Below are 16,178 nucleotides of genomic sequence, written 5' to 3'. Positions count from 1 at the left end.
GTAAAATGTTCAATTAGTAGTGACCAGAGTGCTCTCGACTCCTATATCTAGGTATCTATATCCGTTCAATATGAGATTGATTAGGATATGGAAGTCCCTTCTGCTCGTTATGACCAGGTTTTAGCGTATATTACATTTTTCTATCATATGGACTCTGCATGACTACAAAGGACCTTCACTCATACATGCTGCTGAACAGTAAGATCTTCGTCATCGTCTGCCCCGCCCACCATAATCTCGTCTCCATCTACTTCTTCAATGTCATCACCATCAGGGAATCCGTCAGGAACAGTCAGTCCCTCTGAGCCCATTGCTTTTAGTTTTGCCTGCGTCATTTCGAAGACGTATTGACCCATATGCTCAACATTCTCCATTGGCGTGCCTTCCACATCATCCGCTTGCAATCGCTTGGTAGGATACATTTCTCCAGGAATGAGCATCAACTTATTGGACCGCTTGGCGAGTAAATCAAAGGCTGGCTTTAGTTCATAACACGACGCGAAGACGTCTAGGCGTCCGAGGATGTACAAGCCTAGTCGTGCTCGGGACAGCGCAACGGTCAGGCGGCGAACATCCCGTAGATAACCAACAGTTCGTGTACGAACTAACGAAAGAATTACATCTGTGCTCTGGTTAGCTTTGTATAACAGACCTCGTAAGATTCTGGAAAGCTTACAATCATTCTGCTCGCCTTGATACTGATCAATAGTTGTGACTATCCGAGGCATGCCAAAAATCGGAATTTTCGCACAACGATGACTCAATATGTCCCTGATAAGAGCTTTCTGTCCCGCATAAGCCGTGAGAATCGTGATCTTCGAAGCTGGGTATCCAAGAAGTCGCATGTACTGATATATGGCCACGGCATATTCTGCTTCTCCAAGATTCTGTATAAAGTGCGGCGCCGGCTCTCTTTCGCCAGTGCCTTGGTAATCGTCAACGTTGATGAACTGGTAGTCACATGCGAAACCTGCATTCCCTTGGCTATATTCCGGATCCTCTTCAAGCTGAGGCAGGTGGCCGAGAGTTTTATATCGCCATTTGAAAAGATCAGCAATACTAGGCCTTGCTCGGCCTTGCTGGTCGAGTGTGACTGTGGGCACGCCTAATCGCACAAGCCTTAGGAAAAGACTTTGTTCAAAATTGGCATATTGTCTGAATGCAAGATTCTGTACGATGGGTGAATTCTGATAATGATCACCACACAATACCACCCGCTTCAGCAGCAGATGGCCATCTTCCATGTTCTGCAACGCGAGGGGAATAAATGTCTCAATCTCGGTAATCTGTGCTGCCTCTTCCATGACGACATTGTCGTAATGGAAACCCAAATCGGCAATTTCTTGTCGACGCATTGCTGCATGTGTTGAGGTCATTGCAATGATCCTAGCTTCTTTAATAAGCAGATAATTGGCTCGGTCCCGAGGTTGCCTTAAAATCTCAAAAGGCCGGATATCTGCTAGTTCCGAAAAAATTTTATCAATGTGCCTCTGTGCTCCGGCTGCAGCGTCAAGGACGTTATCCTTAGAGCTTCCCGGAGTAAACAAAGGGTTAGGTGCATTTGAAAAGTATGAGTGAAATGGGAAGGAGACTGCAATATCTTCTACGGAGGCCGACTCGGATCTTGCTTTATCCCAGAACTTTGTCCATGCGGGCTGAATATAGACAGTGTTGAAGTATTCTGCGGTCTCACAGGAATTGCCATGGGCGCCCAGAGCCCCAATCGAAGCGGCCAATCGATCAACTTCTGCTAATAAGTGTGTGCGATTCTCAAGGAAGGATTCAACCCGTCCATATTTGCTATAGCTGGTTTCTGTCCCAAGCTCTTCTTCGCCATGACCTAGTCGAAGGAGATGCCGCTGATCAATATCGAGCGAGACGATTTTCTGAAATAGTTGATTCAGAGCCTGGTTACTATGCGCAATCAGGAGGGTACGTTCGGACGGAAAGTTGTGATATATGTTGTTTATGATCTGCGTCACCACGTCTGTCTTCCCTGTACCAGGAGGTCCAACTATGACCGTCAATCCGGGTTGGGTTCCAGATGCGATTGCCTCGACTTGTGCTGGTGTAAATCGGATTGTATTCAGCTTAGGAGCATCGACGGGATATGGCCCAGGGTTAGGGGGTTTGTATGTTGACACATGGATAGAGGCGGATTCAGCCTGTGTTTCCACTTGACCACGTCGACGTTTCTTTGAAGCGTTCCCTGCACTCTGATCTTGAGGTTGTTCGTCCACGGTCTCTAGAACGTATGGTGGCCCAAAACTTGAGGATTCTTTGCCAGAAGGTTCGATTGTTTTCCCAGGAAAACTCTCTACCAAATGCTGCCAGTCCAAAAAGGTATCGCGGAAGTCGATTGACTTGGCTCGGTTCGGAAGCTCAGTGTATCGAGCACTAGCAGGATCACCATACCCGAGAAATATTTCCTGAAGCCAAGATGGTAGTGCAACGGCCGAAGTGATTAGCTGTTGCATTGTTTGCAGTACTGACTTGAAATTATTTTCTCGTCCCTTTCTTCTCACTATGACGTTTATCAAAGGATATACCTCTCGTTTCCCCTGTGACTGTTTGTCTTGATCTGTTTGAAAAGCAGCCGCATCGAGATTCAGTAGAAGTCTCCTAATCTGAGGTCGACGAGTGAATCCGTTTTCTGACTGGTTTTGAGGTTCGCGCAAGACACGTCCATTTTCATCCAAGACTTGTACGACATCAGCCGTACGGACGTACGTGAGAGAAGGCTTATCCGTAAGATTCAAAGCGGTCGAAGCCGGTGGGGGAGTTATTGCAAGGAGGAACACAGTATCATCTGGCCGCAAAGACTCCCACTCCTTTCGTATGTTGTCCGCTAGCCGGCCTACTTCCAGAGTAATTTCGGCACGAACGAAAGCAGGGTTTGTTGACCCTACCCTAGGTTGAGCGACCTCAATGATTGCAGGTTTGGAAATGGGAATTGCCATCTTTGTAAATCCATCAAACACAACCTCGCGTGTTGATTTGTTAATCCTCGGTTGTAACCGTTTCATCACCGCCTCAATATCCTTTCGAACGGAGAAGAAAGCCTCTGCTCGATATAACATGAATGAGCGCCACAAAAAGTCGCCGAGACTGAGATACTGAAGGTTAAGCTTGGGGATAGCAAGCGGGCGTGATCCATCATAAGTTTCATTCCGCAGCAAAGCTGGCTCATAAAGACTCTCATCTGTTGGTACAGTACTGAGTTTGGTAGCTGCTTCTTGAAACGAGGGTTTCTTTTCGAAATAAGACACCAAGATCTCGAGATATAGTTGGCGATGGGCCATCACCTGAGACTGCTTTGGATAGGTGGTCCTAAACCCTAGACGCGCGCAAAGGTCTTCGAGTTCTGCATCATTCAACACGGACAAGCTACCTTCGAGTTCTGAACGCTGCTCAAGGGATCCGTAATTGGATAAAGCAAGAATGGTAAGTTTGTCCTTGAAATGCTTGATCGCGGTCCTCTGCAGTCGGGCAAGACGTTGGCAGTGAATATCATATGTTGTCTGTATGGAGAGAGGTTCGCCGGAGTAGTCATCAATAGCGAAGTTCATGAAATGGTGCAAAAGTGTGAAAAAGTCGCGTATCAAGGAATTATTTGGAGAATCATAAAGTTCCGAAAGTCGAATCACGGCAAGTATGTTCAAGTCTTGTAGAAGGGTGTTGACGTATCTCCTTGTTGGTAGCTGACTGTTCAAATCTACAAGTAATTCAAGGAATCGTTCGCAGTATCGGATGTTATCAGCTTGGGCTTGCCCTGCCGTACTGACTCTTTGAAGAAAATCCAAGATGAGTGTGTAAAGCCACGCCCTCTCAAATCGAATCTTTGCTTTCATCGACTCATCGGCTGCTTCGTATCGCTTAGCTGCTGCGCGCCATGCCTTCTTCAACATGGGAGTCTTTTCCAAGGTCTGATTCCTCGCCGTCTCACTCGAGAGGTTGTGCCAGATGGAAATAGATACTAAGGGCGCGCATTCCTTCCTGATCAGGGTATTTTCGAGCGATTGAAAGCTGCAGATGATGAAAGATAAGACTGAGAGCCTCGAAAAGGTGGAAAGCGATACGTCCAAGCTCAGAGAGAGAATGCGATGGAAGAGGTTGGAGAAGCTGTCAGGACGATCGGCAAAATGCTCTGTTACATCCACTGGTCAGAAGACACGAGAAAAAGACATCCAGAACGGCCACTCACCCCATATCGGCAGATGTTCTCCTTTTTTAATCCCAACTATCACGGCGATAAGTAGAACGTGATGGTTCGACGCATCGTCGGTATAGGTCGGCCACAAATACCTGAGAAAAGTAAGCTCTCAAACTTCTCCCGCCATGGACCTTAGCGCCACTTACTTTTCCAGGATATTCAGATTTTCCAGCGTCAAGAGCGAGCGGGTAGTGAACCCTTCAGCTTCCAACGGATCCCAGATCTCTTTCTTGATGACATCTTGTTTGACCTTGCGAATTTTGCTCTGCTTCAGCCAATGCTTCTGCGCAAGAGCGACCCAGCGATTGTCCCCCTCCAGATCAGGAACGGACGGTCTGGTTTCGAGATTCTTCGCCATCGCAGAAGGTATCCCTAGTCCCAATCCTCGCTGTGCATTGAAATAGCGAGCAAGTTGGATCTTGTCGACTTCAATGCTCTAGGCGCGAAAAGAAAGCGCCTATGGCTGCTTTGAGTTAGCGCAGCGCAATTAGCCGCGCCGCCGCCGTGAGCTGGCAGCCGCGCCGATTGGTTTCCTCTTTTTGTCATTTGATTGTCAGCTATACACATCTCTGCTGAGCTCTGATACACTTTATTGCTTTGCTTTCTTTGTTGATTGATGGGTTTTTGGTAAAGAGCACGCCAAATCATCGCATGATGAGATAGGAGAAAGTTATTCGACTTCGCGCATTGAGCTGCACAACCTACTCACCCGACGTCGCAATCTCCGTTCATTACGATCAAAATGTTAGAAACAGTCATCGACTCTACAGGTGCTTACCGCGTACTGGTTCGCGATCTGCTAGCGAAAGCAGCAGAGATCAAAAAAGGGCATGATGTTGAGCCTCCGATCACAGAAGCCAGCCTAGGTGACTTGGTCGAGCGTGTATATCTCAAGAACGGCGACATTCAACAGGAACCGAATAAACAAACGAGTTTCGCCGCTGTCGAAACCGCGTTCCGAGAAAAGTTTTACGAGTTGCTGGTATGGAAAACACTGAGTTAGATTAATTGGACGAGGAGCTGACAGATGATATAGGCGTCGACCTCGATAGACGACCTTGCTTTCGTTAATATCTGGAACCTCCTGGATATCGTTTCCATCTTCTCGGATAATGGTCGGTGCTCTACTCATATTTGGATGAGCAAGCTATATCGAGCTAATATTGGGTTTTTTGAGATATAGAACAATGCGAGGCTGGCCTTATATTTTGGCTCATCGAGGAGCTTCTAGACAGTCAGACGGTCGATGGTTGTCGCAAAGTTTTCGACTATTTAGAGTCGCGCAGAGAAATCAATACTGCGGTATGGATGAAGCCGTCAATTTGACACTAAGAAATCGGGCTGACCCGGTACAGAAACATTTCGAGTCAAAGAAGTTGATTATTCTTCGATCGTGTAATGAGCTACTTCGTCGACTATCGAGAGCGGAGGATACAGTATTCTGCGGACGAGTATTCATCTACATGTTTCAAAGTTTCCCGCTTGGAGACAAGAGTTCGGTCAACCTTCGCGGAGAGTTTCATACCGAGAACGTTACAACATTCGACGATATTGCACTCAAGTCCCAGGAAGACACTATGGAAATAGAACCAACTGAACAGAAGGAAGAGACATCAGAGAAGACGTCGCAATCTGTGCAAGACGAGCAGACTAAGGGTGAAACCTCCGGGCCCAAGGAAGGAACTCCCGCAGTAGCAGAAACTGCTCACGAGAGGAAGGAAAGCGAGGCTACCAAGACCATTGATCTGGATACGCTATATCCAATATTTTGGGGCCTACAAGGATTTTTTTCTGCGCCTACCAGGTTGTTCGACTCCCAGAACTTTGCATCATTTCGTACCAGTCTAGAGAAGACATTGTCTACATTCAAGTTAATGAACAAAGTTACCGATACCTGGAGCACTGCGAAAGCACCAGATGAAGTCCGAAGAGGGTTAAAGCGGAAGCGTAACGGCGAGGGCGTGGATGTTGCTAGCAGTTTTAATCCGAAGTATCTGACAAGCCGCGAACTATTCGATCTGGAGGTAATACCGATTGCCATTCTCCAATCTGCCCTGAATATAGCTAACATTGGCTAGATCAATGATATTGCTTTTCGACGCCATGTTCTCGTCCAGGCTTTGATACTCTTGGACTTCATTTTGTCGTTGACACCACAAGCTCGTCAGAGGCTAATGAAGTTAGTGCAACCTGGAAAATCCCTGAACAAGACAGTACTTTACCAATATACCGTCAGCGAAGAAGACGTAAGTATCTCAATCGCTGCTCAACCTTCGTGTCTACTGACTTGTCTTTTGAAGGCCAAATGGGCGGCACAGACTAGGGACATTGTTGCAGACTACCTACAGCAAGGTATTGACGGCAAGTTTTACTACCGAATGGTTGATACGGTTCTTTCCCGAGACAAAAATTGGGTGCGCTGGAAGGTTGAAAACTGCCCTCCCATTGAGAAACCGGCGATCCAAGCAGACGACTATTTCCAGGCTCGTAACAATGCGCTTAAAGTTTTTTCCAACAAGCGTCTAAGAGCTTCTCCGATGGGCTCTCTGGATCTCACATTCCTGGCCGACGGAAACAATCTATCCAGTCTTGAGCAATTGAAGGACCCAGATCGGTAAATTTATCTTGGAACGACTCTTGTTTTCTGCAAGCTACTAACTTACTGCTCAGGTACACCACCCCCGCCCCGGACTCATTCATGATGGGTATCGTAGATGACACTTTCAACATCGACATGGCCAAGGATAAAGACGAAAAGGAGGCCGCAGAGCGAGCAAAGGAGAGCAAATATTGGCGAACATTACGCCTAAGCTCGAGAAGCAAGCTTTTTGAATTTGAGCTGATCGAGGATGGCAAGAACCTCAACCTACTATTTGAGAAGCCAACAGAGAAACCAAAAGAAACCGTTTCAGAGGATACTCAGAAGAAAGCAGAAAATGCTAGTGAAAGCAAAGATGAGCGGGCCGGGTCACTCGAGACACAATCGCAACAGGCGGATAGTGCCACAGTGACGACTGCCGCAACGACATGATGATCTTACTATTAATATTCCGAGCGCTCTTCACTCTTTTATAAGGGGAATCCAAGCTGAGATTAGTTCGCCGAAGTGCAGCTAACGAGAGTCGCGACTCTGGAGCTCCAGAACCTCCCGCTGAGTTGGATTTAGAGATTCTGCTGCTGGTGTCTTTCCCAATATTCAATTGAGGAGGTTTAGAAGTCTGTTAAAAGGCTATACTTAACTGCCTTGCTTGCGACTAAACTTGGTCATGAATCTGGGAGTCCTACTGGCTATGATTCTACCGGCAATCGATGATTCATGAACCCTGTCAGTCTTGTTCTAGCCTTCGAGGTAACAATGGGACTAGTCTCAGGACAAATGCGGTCATCATATAGTTAGAATCTAATGCGAGATAGCTGTCAATCAAGCCGTATCTTGAAATGATGTTCAATGTAGCAGATCATACTCGTTATTCTACTAGTTTCTTATCTTGATTAACCTTGAAACTAGCAATTTGCAAGAGTCGTGTCATGGACGGTAGTGACATCCTTCCAATCTGTGCAACTTTTAACTAGGTTATTGACTTAATAATGTCTCTGTCATAAAGAGACGATGAGACGAGTATAGAAATTAGGGCAGGATCAACCACGTGCCTGGTGCGGTCTTTATTAGACACACAAGTTACAACACGACTTCGCAAAGCTCGCAAGACTTTCTTCTTCCAACAAACTCTATCACCATGTTTATCAGATGATAAACACAAAAACATATTTTCCAAGTCGATGCCGAGGCATAGCATCATGAGTATGCGCCAATGATGTCCACGGCTTGGTCAACAGGCGATGAGTCTCGGCTACCTACTTCCTATTTGTTACTAGTAAGGGCTCCAGGAAACGTCCACGATCTTCTGGCAACCAACTGAGTTGATTCTAGGTGAATTCCGTTTCTCGTATGGATAGCCGAGAGGCTGGCCTTGCAGATAGTAGTATCTTGAATGGCATCCAATGAACGTTTCGGCAGTCCCTGCTCCCCCCCCAACGCCCAACCATGAGTGGATTGTACATGCGTCTTCCGAGACAGTAAGGTAGAGCTGCCCTGTTCCTAGACACTGGCCTAAATAATTTGTCAACAGTGTTGCTCTTCCTTGCTGAAAGGATGTCTACTTCGTTGCTAACGAGCTAAAAGCTAGGCCATACCATTCGTCCACTATTCCCGCATCGTGGCGCCAGGGTCTGTTTCACACCGCCATCCGTTGCATTATTTAGATTGTTTCGTTCTGGCACCGTTTTGTTGATTTTTTCGTGGTATCCACCTAATCCACTAGAACACGATGACGACTTCGAAGGATTCCTTCTACCGCTGTCTTTAGCTGAGAAAAACCGAACTAATGGAGTACGCTAGGCGTGCCGTACATAGTACTAGGTGCTGAGATGCACTGTGTGCACACACGTCCATGCTAGGCGCCAAAAGCGGATTGCATAGCAAGAACAGCTTTGTTTTCATGCTTTAGGCCCCTGATCGTTTTGACTAATGTGGCTCGCCAGCGGTGCGGCCTATTTGTCTTTCTACCCTGCTTCTGTCGAGGATCGCGATTACTGCCAGTTTTCTACAGTCTTCTAGGACTCCATAGCATGGATTTTTGGACATGGATGGATCAGACTAATTTGCGACGGTGGAACGATGCAGCCGGCAAATCAGTGTGTACCGCCGTACATCCCACGTCAAGAAGATCCGCCGGATGAGCAACAGGCTGTTCAAGCAAAAATGGAGTCTCGAATGGATACTCCGTAACTACGCCGTACGCCGGAGTCCCCGCCGGTCAGTGTGTTACCAAGGCTGAAGACAAGACTGTCAGAAGAGACGGTTGCTGAATTCACGGACCTGCTTTGGCTTTAAGGTTGCTCGTCGACGTTTCATCCCGGCCCCCATATTTCCCCTTGGAATCTTGAATTTACATTTGTTAGTTAGACAAAGAATGAGAGTCGCATAGAACAGGCATTGTGCTAGTCAGCTACCAACAGCACCGCTCTCAGAAGTGGGACGAATCAACTAAGAACCGTTGGCTGTTGCCTGGATCTGTAGATCGTGAAGGTCAGCCAAGAAGCCCGTAAGCTGTAAGAAGCAAGATGGTTAGAAGCGGCCGGACCGGGTATCTCGGATCCATCAAGAACGGAAATTCGAAACAGCATCGCGGGAACAGTAACATGGCCAGCACACTACGTGTGGAAGTCAAACACTGGTTCGGAAAGCTTTGGCTACGCTTGGATAAACCTACTCGGCACTTAACTGAATACGTAGTGGGATCATAGCTGGGGCCTGGATGGACTAGTACGGGCGTGCTCGGTGAGAGGAAACCGAAGTACGAGAGTGCAGTGTTCTTCCCCATTTTCATGTGAAATATCGCTGAGCAGCGCGTGGCTCGTATCAGCCCCCAGAACTGTCAAGTGTCTGTGGCGGGTATCTTCCAGTTCTATTGGTTCCTTGTGTTTATCGGAGCCATGAACAGTTAACTGAACGAGTCAGTGACTGAATTGGGCATAGTGAAGTTAGGGATGAATCCGTTTGGCTTTTAGGCTATCCTTCAGCCGAGATGACTTTACACACGTTCGACCTGCGCCCTTGAATCATGCAACGGAAAAATAGGAAAATAGTCACTAATTAACCGTCAAGATGATCGTCAGATCGGTAGTTACGTTACTAAGATATGGTCATAACGTTCTGAATTATTGAGCTAAAAGCCAGGACTGATGGAATTGGGCGGAGGAGACTGTAATTCCACGTCAATACGGTATCAAGATCAACATTAGTGAGGCTGTCAAGTTAGCTGAAAGTTCTGTTCTTTCCTGGAACATTCCTAGGCTGCTACGCACGTAGTTCATCTCCTCCCAAAGGCACTTTACTTTAGTCTTTCAGCGGAGCTCGCAAGCCTCGATGCGGGGAGTGTCGGACGGCCACCAAATCGGGGCTCGCCGTAGCGATTATTGTTATCTTGAGTAAATTCCCGACGGCACCCTCCGCCAGAAGGTTTGCTCGAGCTGACTGATCCGCGCGACAATTATCTTGAAACAGATGAATCTTCTCAGATTCGACAATCATTTAACAGTTAAACGATGTTGTCTCTGGATTAAGAACGGAAACACTACTGAATTAGTATTCAGTTACTGTAGGTGCGTTACGCTTAGTCGTAGTGCTCTCCTCTTTTTTCTAGACTCCCGTAGAGCTCCACTACCAGCATACCAGCTAGCCGCGGACTCGTTGATAGACCCGGGCGACCGGTGGTCTCGTCTTGTCGAGTCGAGAATTGAGACGCCAGCTTTTCTCACATCTTCTTTCCTGACTACGTATCGTTATGTCATGATGCTCCACGTGGTCTCAGTCGATACCGTGGTCTCAATACTTTGTCTCAGAGGTGCTATGTGGAAGAGCATCGAGTCTCGACGCTTCTGAGAGATGACGTCTAGCTTGGAGGCAAAAAAAGAATCAGATAAGGATTTGGGCTCACGATGGATAAGCCTCCACTAACTCGGACTGAAACAACAAGTCAAATTCAGGCTGCCCGGAGGAAGGGCATGTTCATGCTGTGCGGAAGACGGAAGTCCCTGCTAGCATATCCTTACTAAAACCTGACTAGGTTGTACATTGCAGTCTACCACATGGTGTCTCGAGCTTTTCCAGTGCTAGAACAGTAAGAGTTAAGTTCGGCGAGCCCAGCGTGGTTAGAAGTCCGTGCCCTAAGCCACTTTTCGAACCTCCCGTTAGAACTCGGTGGAGATTCTGTCTTTCTTTTCTTTTTTTATCTTTCTAGAAATACACAATTATTCACTCAATCATTGTCAGACGTGAGGAGTCAGGACGGAAATTACCAAAATCCCGAGGAGAAAGAGGTTTTTCTCCACCATAAAGAGTCGATTTTGCTAACCTAACCCAGCCGGTCAGCCAGCCAGAGTTGGTATCCTTTTAGGTATTTTTGAAGGATTAGTCCGGTACTTGGGTTTTGGAGCTATGCCGTCAATGGAATAAACATTTTGTGAGTCTGATCAAGGAGGGAAACCTTAGTCGAAGTTGTATGGAGGAGTTAGGCCGTAAGTATACTTCCGCGGGGGGGATGTTACGCTAGCCACTGCTGGCAGCAGACACTGTCCAGGTTCTTTAAGCAGTACAAGGTTTGATAAGTCCCTTTGTTACTGGTAACTACATGCCAGGTCCAACGATGCGCGTTTTGCACTGGCAAAAAAGTTCATGTGTAATCTCCGTACCTTGACGCCTCAAGGAAGGATCCGAAATGAAATGAACACCTCATGGGCGTTAGCTTGTTTAGCACAAGTTCTAGTCATTTGCCCTATCCAGTTAGATATCTTGCAACCAGGGTACACAGTGCACGTCGTTCATCCAGTGGCACCTGCTTGGTTCGGTAAAATTCCCATGGATGAATCGCATATCACACACTGTCATTGGATCCTGTGTGTTAGATGGACATGGATTATATCCGTTGAGGAGCTTTGGTAAAATTGAATGCTACCTTCTCCATCTTTGATAGCCACCGAGCATACCACTCTAGAACAGAGAATCTGTACAAAACCTCCGTCAACTGCTCGAGTGGTGTGACTCGAGTTCTTCGACGTCATTTTATTCAGGCCTTTTTTCTTTGTTGCCCTTCTTGACTCTTTCTTTTCCTTGCGCGATTTTCCCAGACTGCCTCAAGGAGGGGCGAAGCAACGAAACAGGAATCTTTTCACAATGTCTCGCTCTGTATCAGAGCAATTCAATGCCCCCTCTCTCTTGCCTGCTTTCCTCAACCTTCTAAAGGGAAAATCATTAAGCAGGTACATCCATGCCGAGAGACTTTGCAAGTGAAACACTCAATGACTCGTGGAATAGAGCAGAAAGAAGATTAAGGACTGCTCGGGTGTGCTTAGTGGTTATAACATCGGGAATTATTACTCGTATAAAACGGCTTCTATATCCCATGGAAGAGGGCATACTAAGCATCTAGAAACTTAGTAGAAAGCACGTATCTTGTCTGAGAAGTGAACATGAACGCAAAAAACGGCCCAACTCTAAAATTGGAGAGACAGATCCCAAGGGGGTGCAGACGCCACCATTTGGTCTGTGTCTCCATATCAAAATTTTACTATCCTCCTTCTTGTTCCAATCTAGTCTACCGTAGAACCTAGCTATGTATAACTAGATCGTATTTTCACTACATTGGTCAGTCAATATCATCATCCCTATTATCTATTACCATGTGTTAGCTAGCATTGGTGATACTATAGTCTCCGACTGTTTTTATCCACCCACTTACATCTTGACTCTAGATTCTAGGCCCAATATAATCTTCAAAGTGCTTTTCTATTGGCCTCTGGAGAAGTACCTGGTTTAGTGGAGATATTACTCGTGATAGTAATTCCTTAATTGCTGCCCACAAGCCACTCTCCCTAGCCCACTTTGTCTCTCTGCTTTTGGTGCTCTCAGACTCTCTTCCCGAATACATCTGGTTGATTAGTTATTACTTTCTTTCATCTTTCATATTGATCAGATCTCTTTCTTTCGTCTCATTCGAGGGCCAAGCAACGTGGAAAAGGCTTCCAGAGGTATGTCAATGGTTCTACTCTTCCTCAACCCCTCCTAATCTGATTATCTCACCATGTCACTTTGGGATGTACCCACAACTATCTATACTCATCTTCTGAATCTTGACATCTTTCTGAATATTTCATGCCATCTGCTGCAAATGGAATAGTTGGCTCTTCAGCCTTGCCTAGTTCATCTACCAGATTGACACTATGTATCAGTCTATCATCTCTCCCAATGGCTGACTAACATTGCACAACGGCGTGACTTCCCTTTTTGTGTCCTTTGCTTTCTGTGTCTAACCTCCTTCAATCTCCCTGAACCTCAAATCCATATCCTTAAATATGGTGAATGCCTGTATATTCTTCTCTTTTCTATGAAATTAAACTCGGTTGACTTGTGTGCACGTGTGGCGGTTTGCTAATCAGTTACAAAAGGATCGGCTCGAAGAAATTGAGCTTGGTCTGTGTTTACCATCAGGATTCTAGGTTTGTCCATCCAGCAACCCATTGCATCAGACACTCCATTCAATAGGCGGAAAGATCCGACCAGAGATACACTGTCAAGATGTCTAAATTGCTAACTCAGTCGTGACAGTATGATGAATGATATGTCCGGTCAACATGTCCGTATAGCCTGACTTTGATTTCTAAGATTGAGCGAGGGGTTTCGACGTTCGACTTCATATTGGTTACGTCGCTGTTGCAGTTCATTCGTCGAAAGCATCATCTCTTCGATTTTGGAGTTTTCCTTCTTTCCTTTACCGAAAAGTGAAGGGTTAACTTCCCACTGAACCTGAACAAGGTGACGATATCTTGCTTGGCCGAAACGACATCTGGTCGGAGGGGCAATAAATTAATCAAAACGCAATCTTTGTATACAAGAACAGCAGAATTGTAATGTCGATTATCGGTGTCTATCGTTCGGTTCCGAGTCCTCAGTCTGACTTGTACCGACATCATCCCCTGGCTCCGTCCTCAGATTCTATTGCGCGAAACTTCAGTCAGGGGCAAGTTCAAGAAAGCAAAATGAGCCTTTCATCTGGGGCTCCAATCTTTGCTACTCCTTCGGCCGCTACTTCAGCCAAAGAGAGTTCGCAACAACCCTCCTCAAGTGGTAGTAACGCTCAGAGTGAAGCCGGTGGTATATCAATACTACCGAAACTATCAGAGACTGGGCCTTTTGCGACACAGTTCTCAAATACTACCACTTTAGATCAGCGCACTGCAGTTCAAGGCAGGGAAATAGGGGCTGTTTCTGAGCAGCATCGGCCATCGCAGGATTGGAGTGCTCATAGCAGTAATATGAATGCTTCGCAGACTACACAGCAGCGACGCGCATCCGAAAATCATGGCGAAGACAATGAAGAAGAGCTCGCGGAGGATTTTAGCAATGGCGAAGAGGGAGAGGGTGGACAGGGGAAGTCCGCGGGCGATGCAGGAGATAATAGCAAAAAGACGAAACGATTCCGGTATGTCTTCTTCATCGACAGGATATGGTGAAATCCAAGGAATGAACTGATGGATTAGCCTTACACATAATCAAACTCGATTTCTTATGAGTGAGTTCACTCGTCAGGCCCATCCAGATGCAGCGCATCGTGAGAGACTGTCGCGAGAAATTCCCGGCCTTAGTCCTCGTCAAGTGCAGGTCTGGTTTCAGAACAGGTATGGCTGGGTCCTGGGTATTAATGTGTCTGACAAGTACTTATCGTGTATGTGTTAGACGAGCAAAGTTGAAACGCCTCACGAGCCAGGACAGAGACAGAGTGCTGAAATCTCGAGCGCTCCCCGACCATTTCGACAGGACGCAAATGTTGCAGCAACCTTATGGTCCCAGGCAATCGGCTACTACATCCCCGACTTCGCCTACTACAGCGAGATCTTCGTTCGCAAGCACCGCCCCTAAACCATTGGCTGTGAACAGCATAAAGCGCAATCCTGGTGACGATTATCCAGTGTCTCCTGCAAGCGCGGCATCAGCATACGGTAACTACGTGAATTCACCTGGACTTTCCGAACCATTTTCTCCAACGAACAACACTGGCCATCCGGCAACTTTACCAAGAGTGCCTGGTGTGCATCACGCACCACATTCTCATGAGTATCATCGATCACATAGCTTTTCTAGCTCGTATGCGCCGGCCTGGCAACAATATCCACACAGACTTCATATGCCTCCATCAGAGGCCGGTATCAAATCGGAACAGACCATAAACCCCCTCCACCGTTCGACTGCTTCATATCCGGGTCTGGCTGGAACCATTCCAGAGGCAACCTACGACCGACACGGGTCCCAAGCAAGTTCTGTAGATCATGGATCTTCTACTCAAACAAATAGTCCTCTCCCGCCGGCGATGGCATATCAAGGTGAACTTCATTCATATGATACTTATTGTATCATGCTAATTGCTGGTGATCGATAGCAGGACAACCTTCACACGCATCAAATGAACAATATCCATCATCTACCCAAGTCGCTGAATCTGCCTACAACACGCCGGTAGGTTATCGTCATGTCCTCTCGTTACAAACCGGCCAGCTCCCCCCGCCGCAAGAATATCAAGTCTCCCCATTCACACCGTCATATAATTTCGATTCTTTTTACCAACCATACACACACGAGAACTCTTCCACTGTCAGTTTGCCGGCCTCATACATGCGTTCGTCGCAGCAAGGTGCTTATGAATCGTCGAACGGGAATTATTCTTCGTACGAGAATCATGATATGACTCATAGACTTTCAGCTTCGCAACCGGGAGGTACGAGGTGATCGCCTTGTCAAATAGTTGCGAGCTACATTTGTTCCTCTCGATTTAACTCATCCAAACCGCATATACCGGTGGATATTAGGACCGATAACATCACTGAACATTCTTCGTATATACGGTATTCACTTGATCGCAACATAATACACATATTTCACACCAAGCGCGGTAAACATATACAAGTATTCTGGGAGTTGACGTGGGAGAGAAAAAGGGGCAGGCGCCGGAGTTATTGGTTTGCTACTCGTTTCGCCCCGAGATTCCAAGGCCAGATGTTTCTGAAGAATGGGGTAGGTATCATACATAAAAGGGTACCCAGGTGAAAATTCGATGTTGTATTATTATTTATTGTAAATATTTATTAACTTGGGTATATTGATTTAGTATGGCTGTCGGATGGGCTGCAATAAATATGAAGTTCAACGTACGATCGATCTGCTCCTTATTCTGCCTACTATAAAGACTTCCGGTTGTTGTGATACATCTGATCGAGCAGCGGTGTCCTGAACAATATATGTCAATTGCAATAGAACTGGCTACAATATATCCAGAAGGCTAGAGTTTGATTTAGGGATTAAGAGCACCTTTTGACAATGTTTTAATCTATTTCAATATAAGCAATTGGATGC

The 16,178-nt window shown here is 46.5% G+C and overlaps 3 protein-coding genes across 4 annotated transcripts, besides 1 other annotated feature; 2 read left to right on the top strand and 1 right to left on the bottom strand.

Annotated features, from left to right (window-relative positions):
- Window positions 1-111: 111 nt before the first annotated feature.
- On the bottom strand, window positions 112-4,571 carry TSTA_120750 (DEAD helicases superfamily protein (Aquarius), putative; the record flags this gene model as incomplete). Its single annotated transcript, XM_002482277.1, has 4 exons — window positions 112-622; window positions 677-4,147; window positions 4,205-4,305; window positions 4,360-4,571. 4 exons carry the CDS (start codon window positions 4,569-4,571, stop codon window positions 180-182), a joined length of 4,227 nt encoding a protein of 1,408 aa, XP_002482322.1. The 3' UTR covers window positions 112-179.
- A 384-nt stretch (window positions 4,572-4,955) lies between these two features.
- Window positions 4,956-7,454, top strand: TSTA_120740 (THO complex subunit Tho1, putative; the record flags this gene model as incomplete). Its single annotated transcript, XM_002482276.1, has 7 exons — window positions 4,956-5,195; window positions 5,250-5,328; window positions 5,397-5,515; window positions 5,569-6,237; window positions 6,292-6,459; window positions 6,514-6,827; window positions 6,884-7,454. 7 exons carry the CDS (start codon window positions 4,956-4,958, stop codon window positions 7,242-7,244), a joined length of 1,950 nt encoding a protein of 649 aa, XP_002482321.1. The 3' UTR covers window positions 7,245-7,454.
- A 6,109-nt stretch (window positions 7,455-13,563) lies between these two features.
- On the top strand, window positions 13,564-16,030 carry TSTA_120730 (homeobox transcription factor, putative). Of its 2 annotated transcripts, XM_002482274.1 has the most exons (5): window positions 13,564-14,253; window positions 14,312-14,449; window positions 14,508-15,151; window positions 15,208-15,839; window positions 15,934-16,030. In XM_002482274.1, the coding sequence occupies exons 1-4, from the start codon at window positions 13,682-13,684 to the stop codon at window positions 15,552-15,554; spliced, it is 1,701 nt and encodes a 566-aa protein (XP_002482319.1). In that variant the 5' UTR covers window positions 13,564-13,681; the 3' UTR covers window positions 15,555-15,839; window positions 15,934-16,030. The 2 variants fall into 2 exon arrangements, with proteins under 2 accessions (XP_002482319.1, XP_002482320.1); XM_002482275.1 differs by having other exon boundaries at window positions 15,208-16,030.
- Window positions 15,886-15,914: a sequence feature (AT_rich).
- Window positions 16,031-16,178: the final 148 nt, after the last annotated feature.

The sequence above is a fragment of the Talaromyces stipitatus genome, genomic scaffold (assembly GCF_000003125.1).
Source record: "Talaromyces stipitatus ATCC 10500 scf_1105507295555 genomic scaffold, whole genome shotgun sequence".
Classification (NCBI taxonomy): Eukaryota; Fungi; Ascomycota; class Eurotiomycetes; order Eurotiales; family Trichocomaceae; genus Talaromyces; species Talaromyces stipitatus.
Note: the sequence above shows the minus strand (reverse complement) of the source record. Positions and strands in the feature narration are given on the sequence as shown.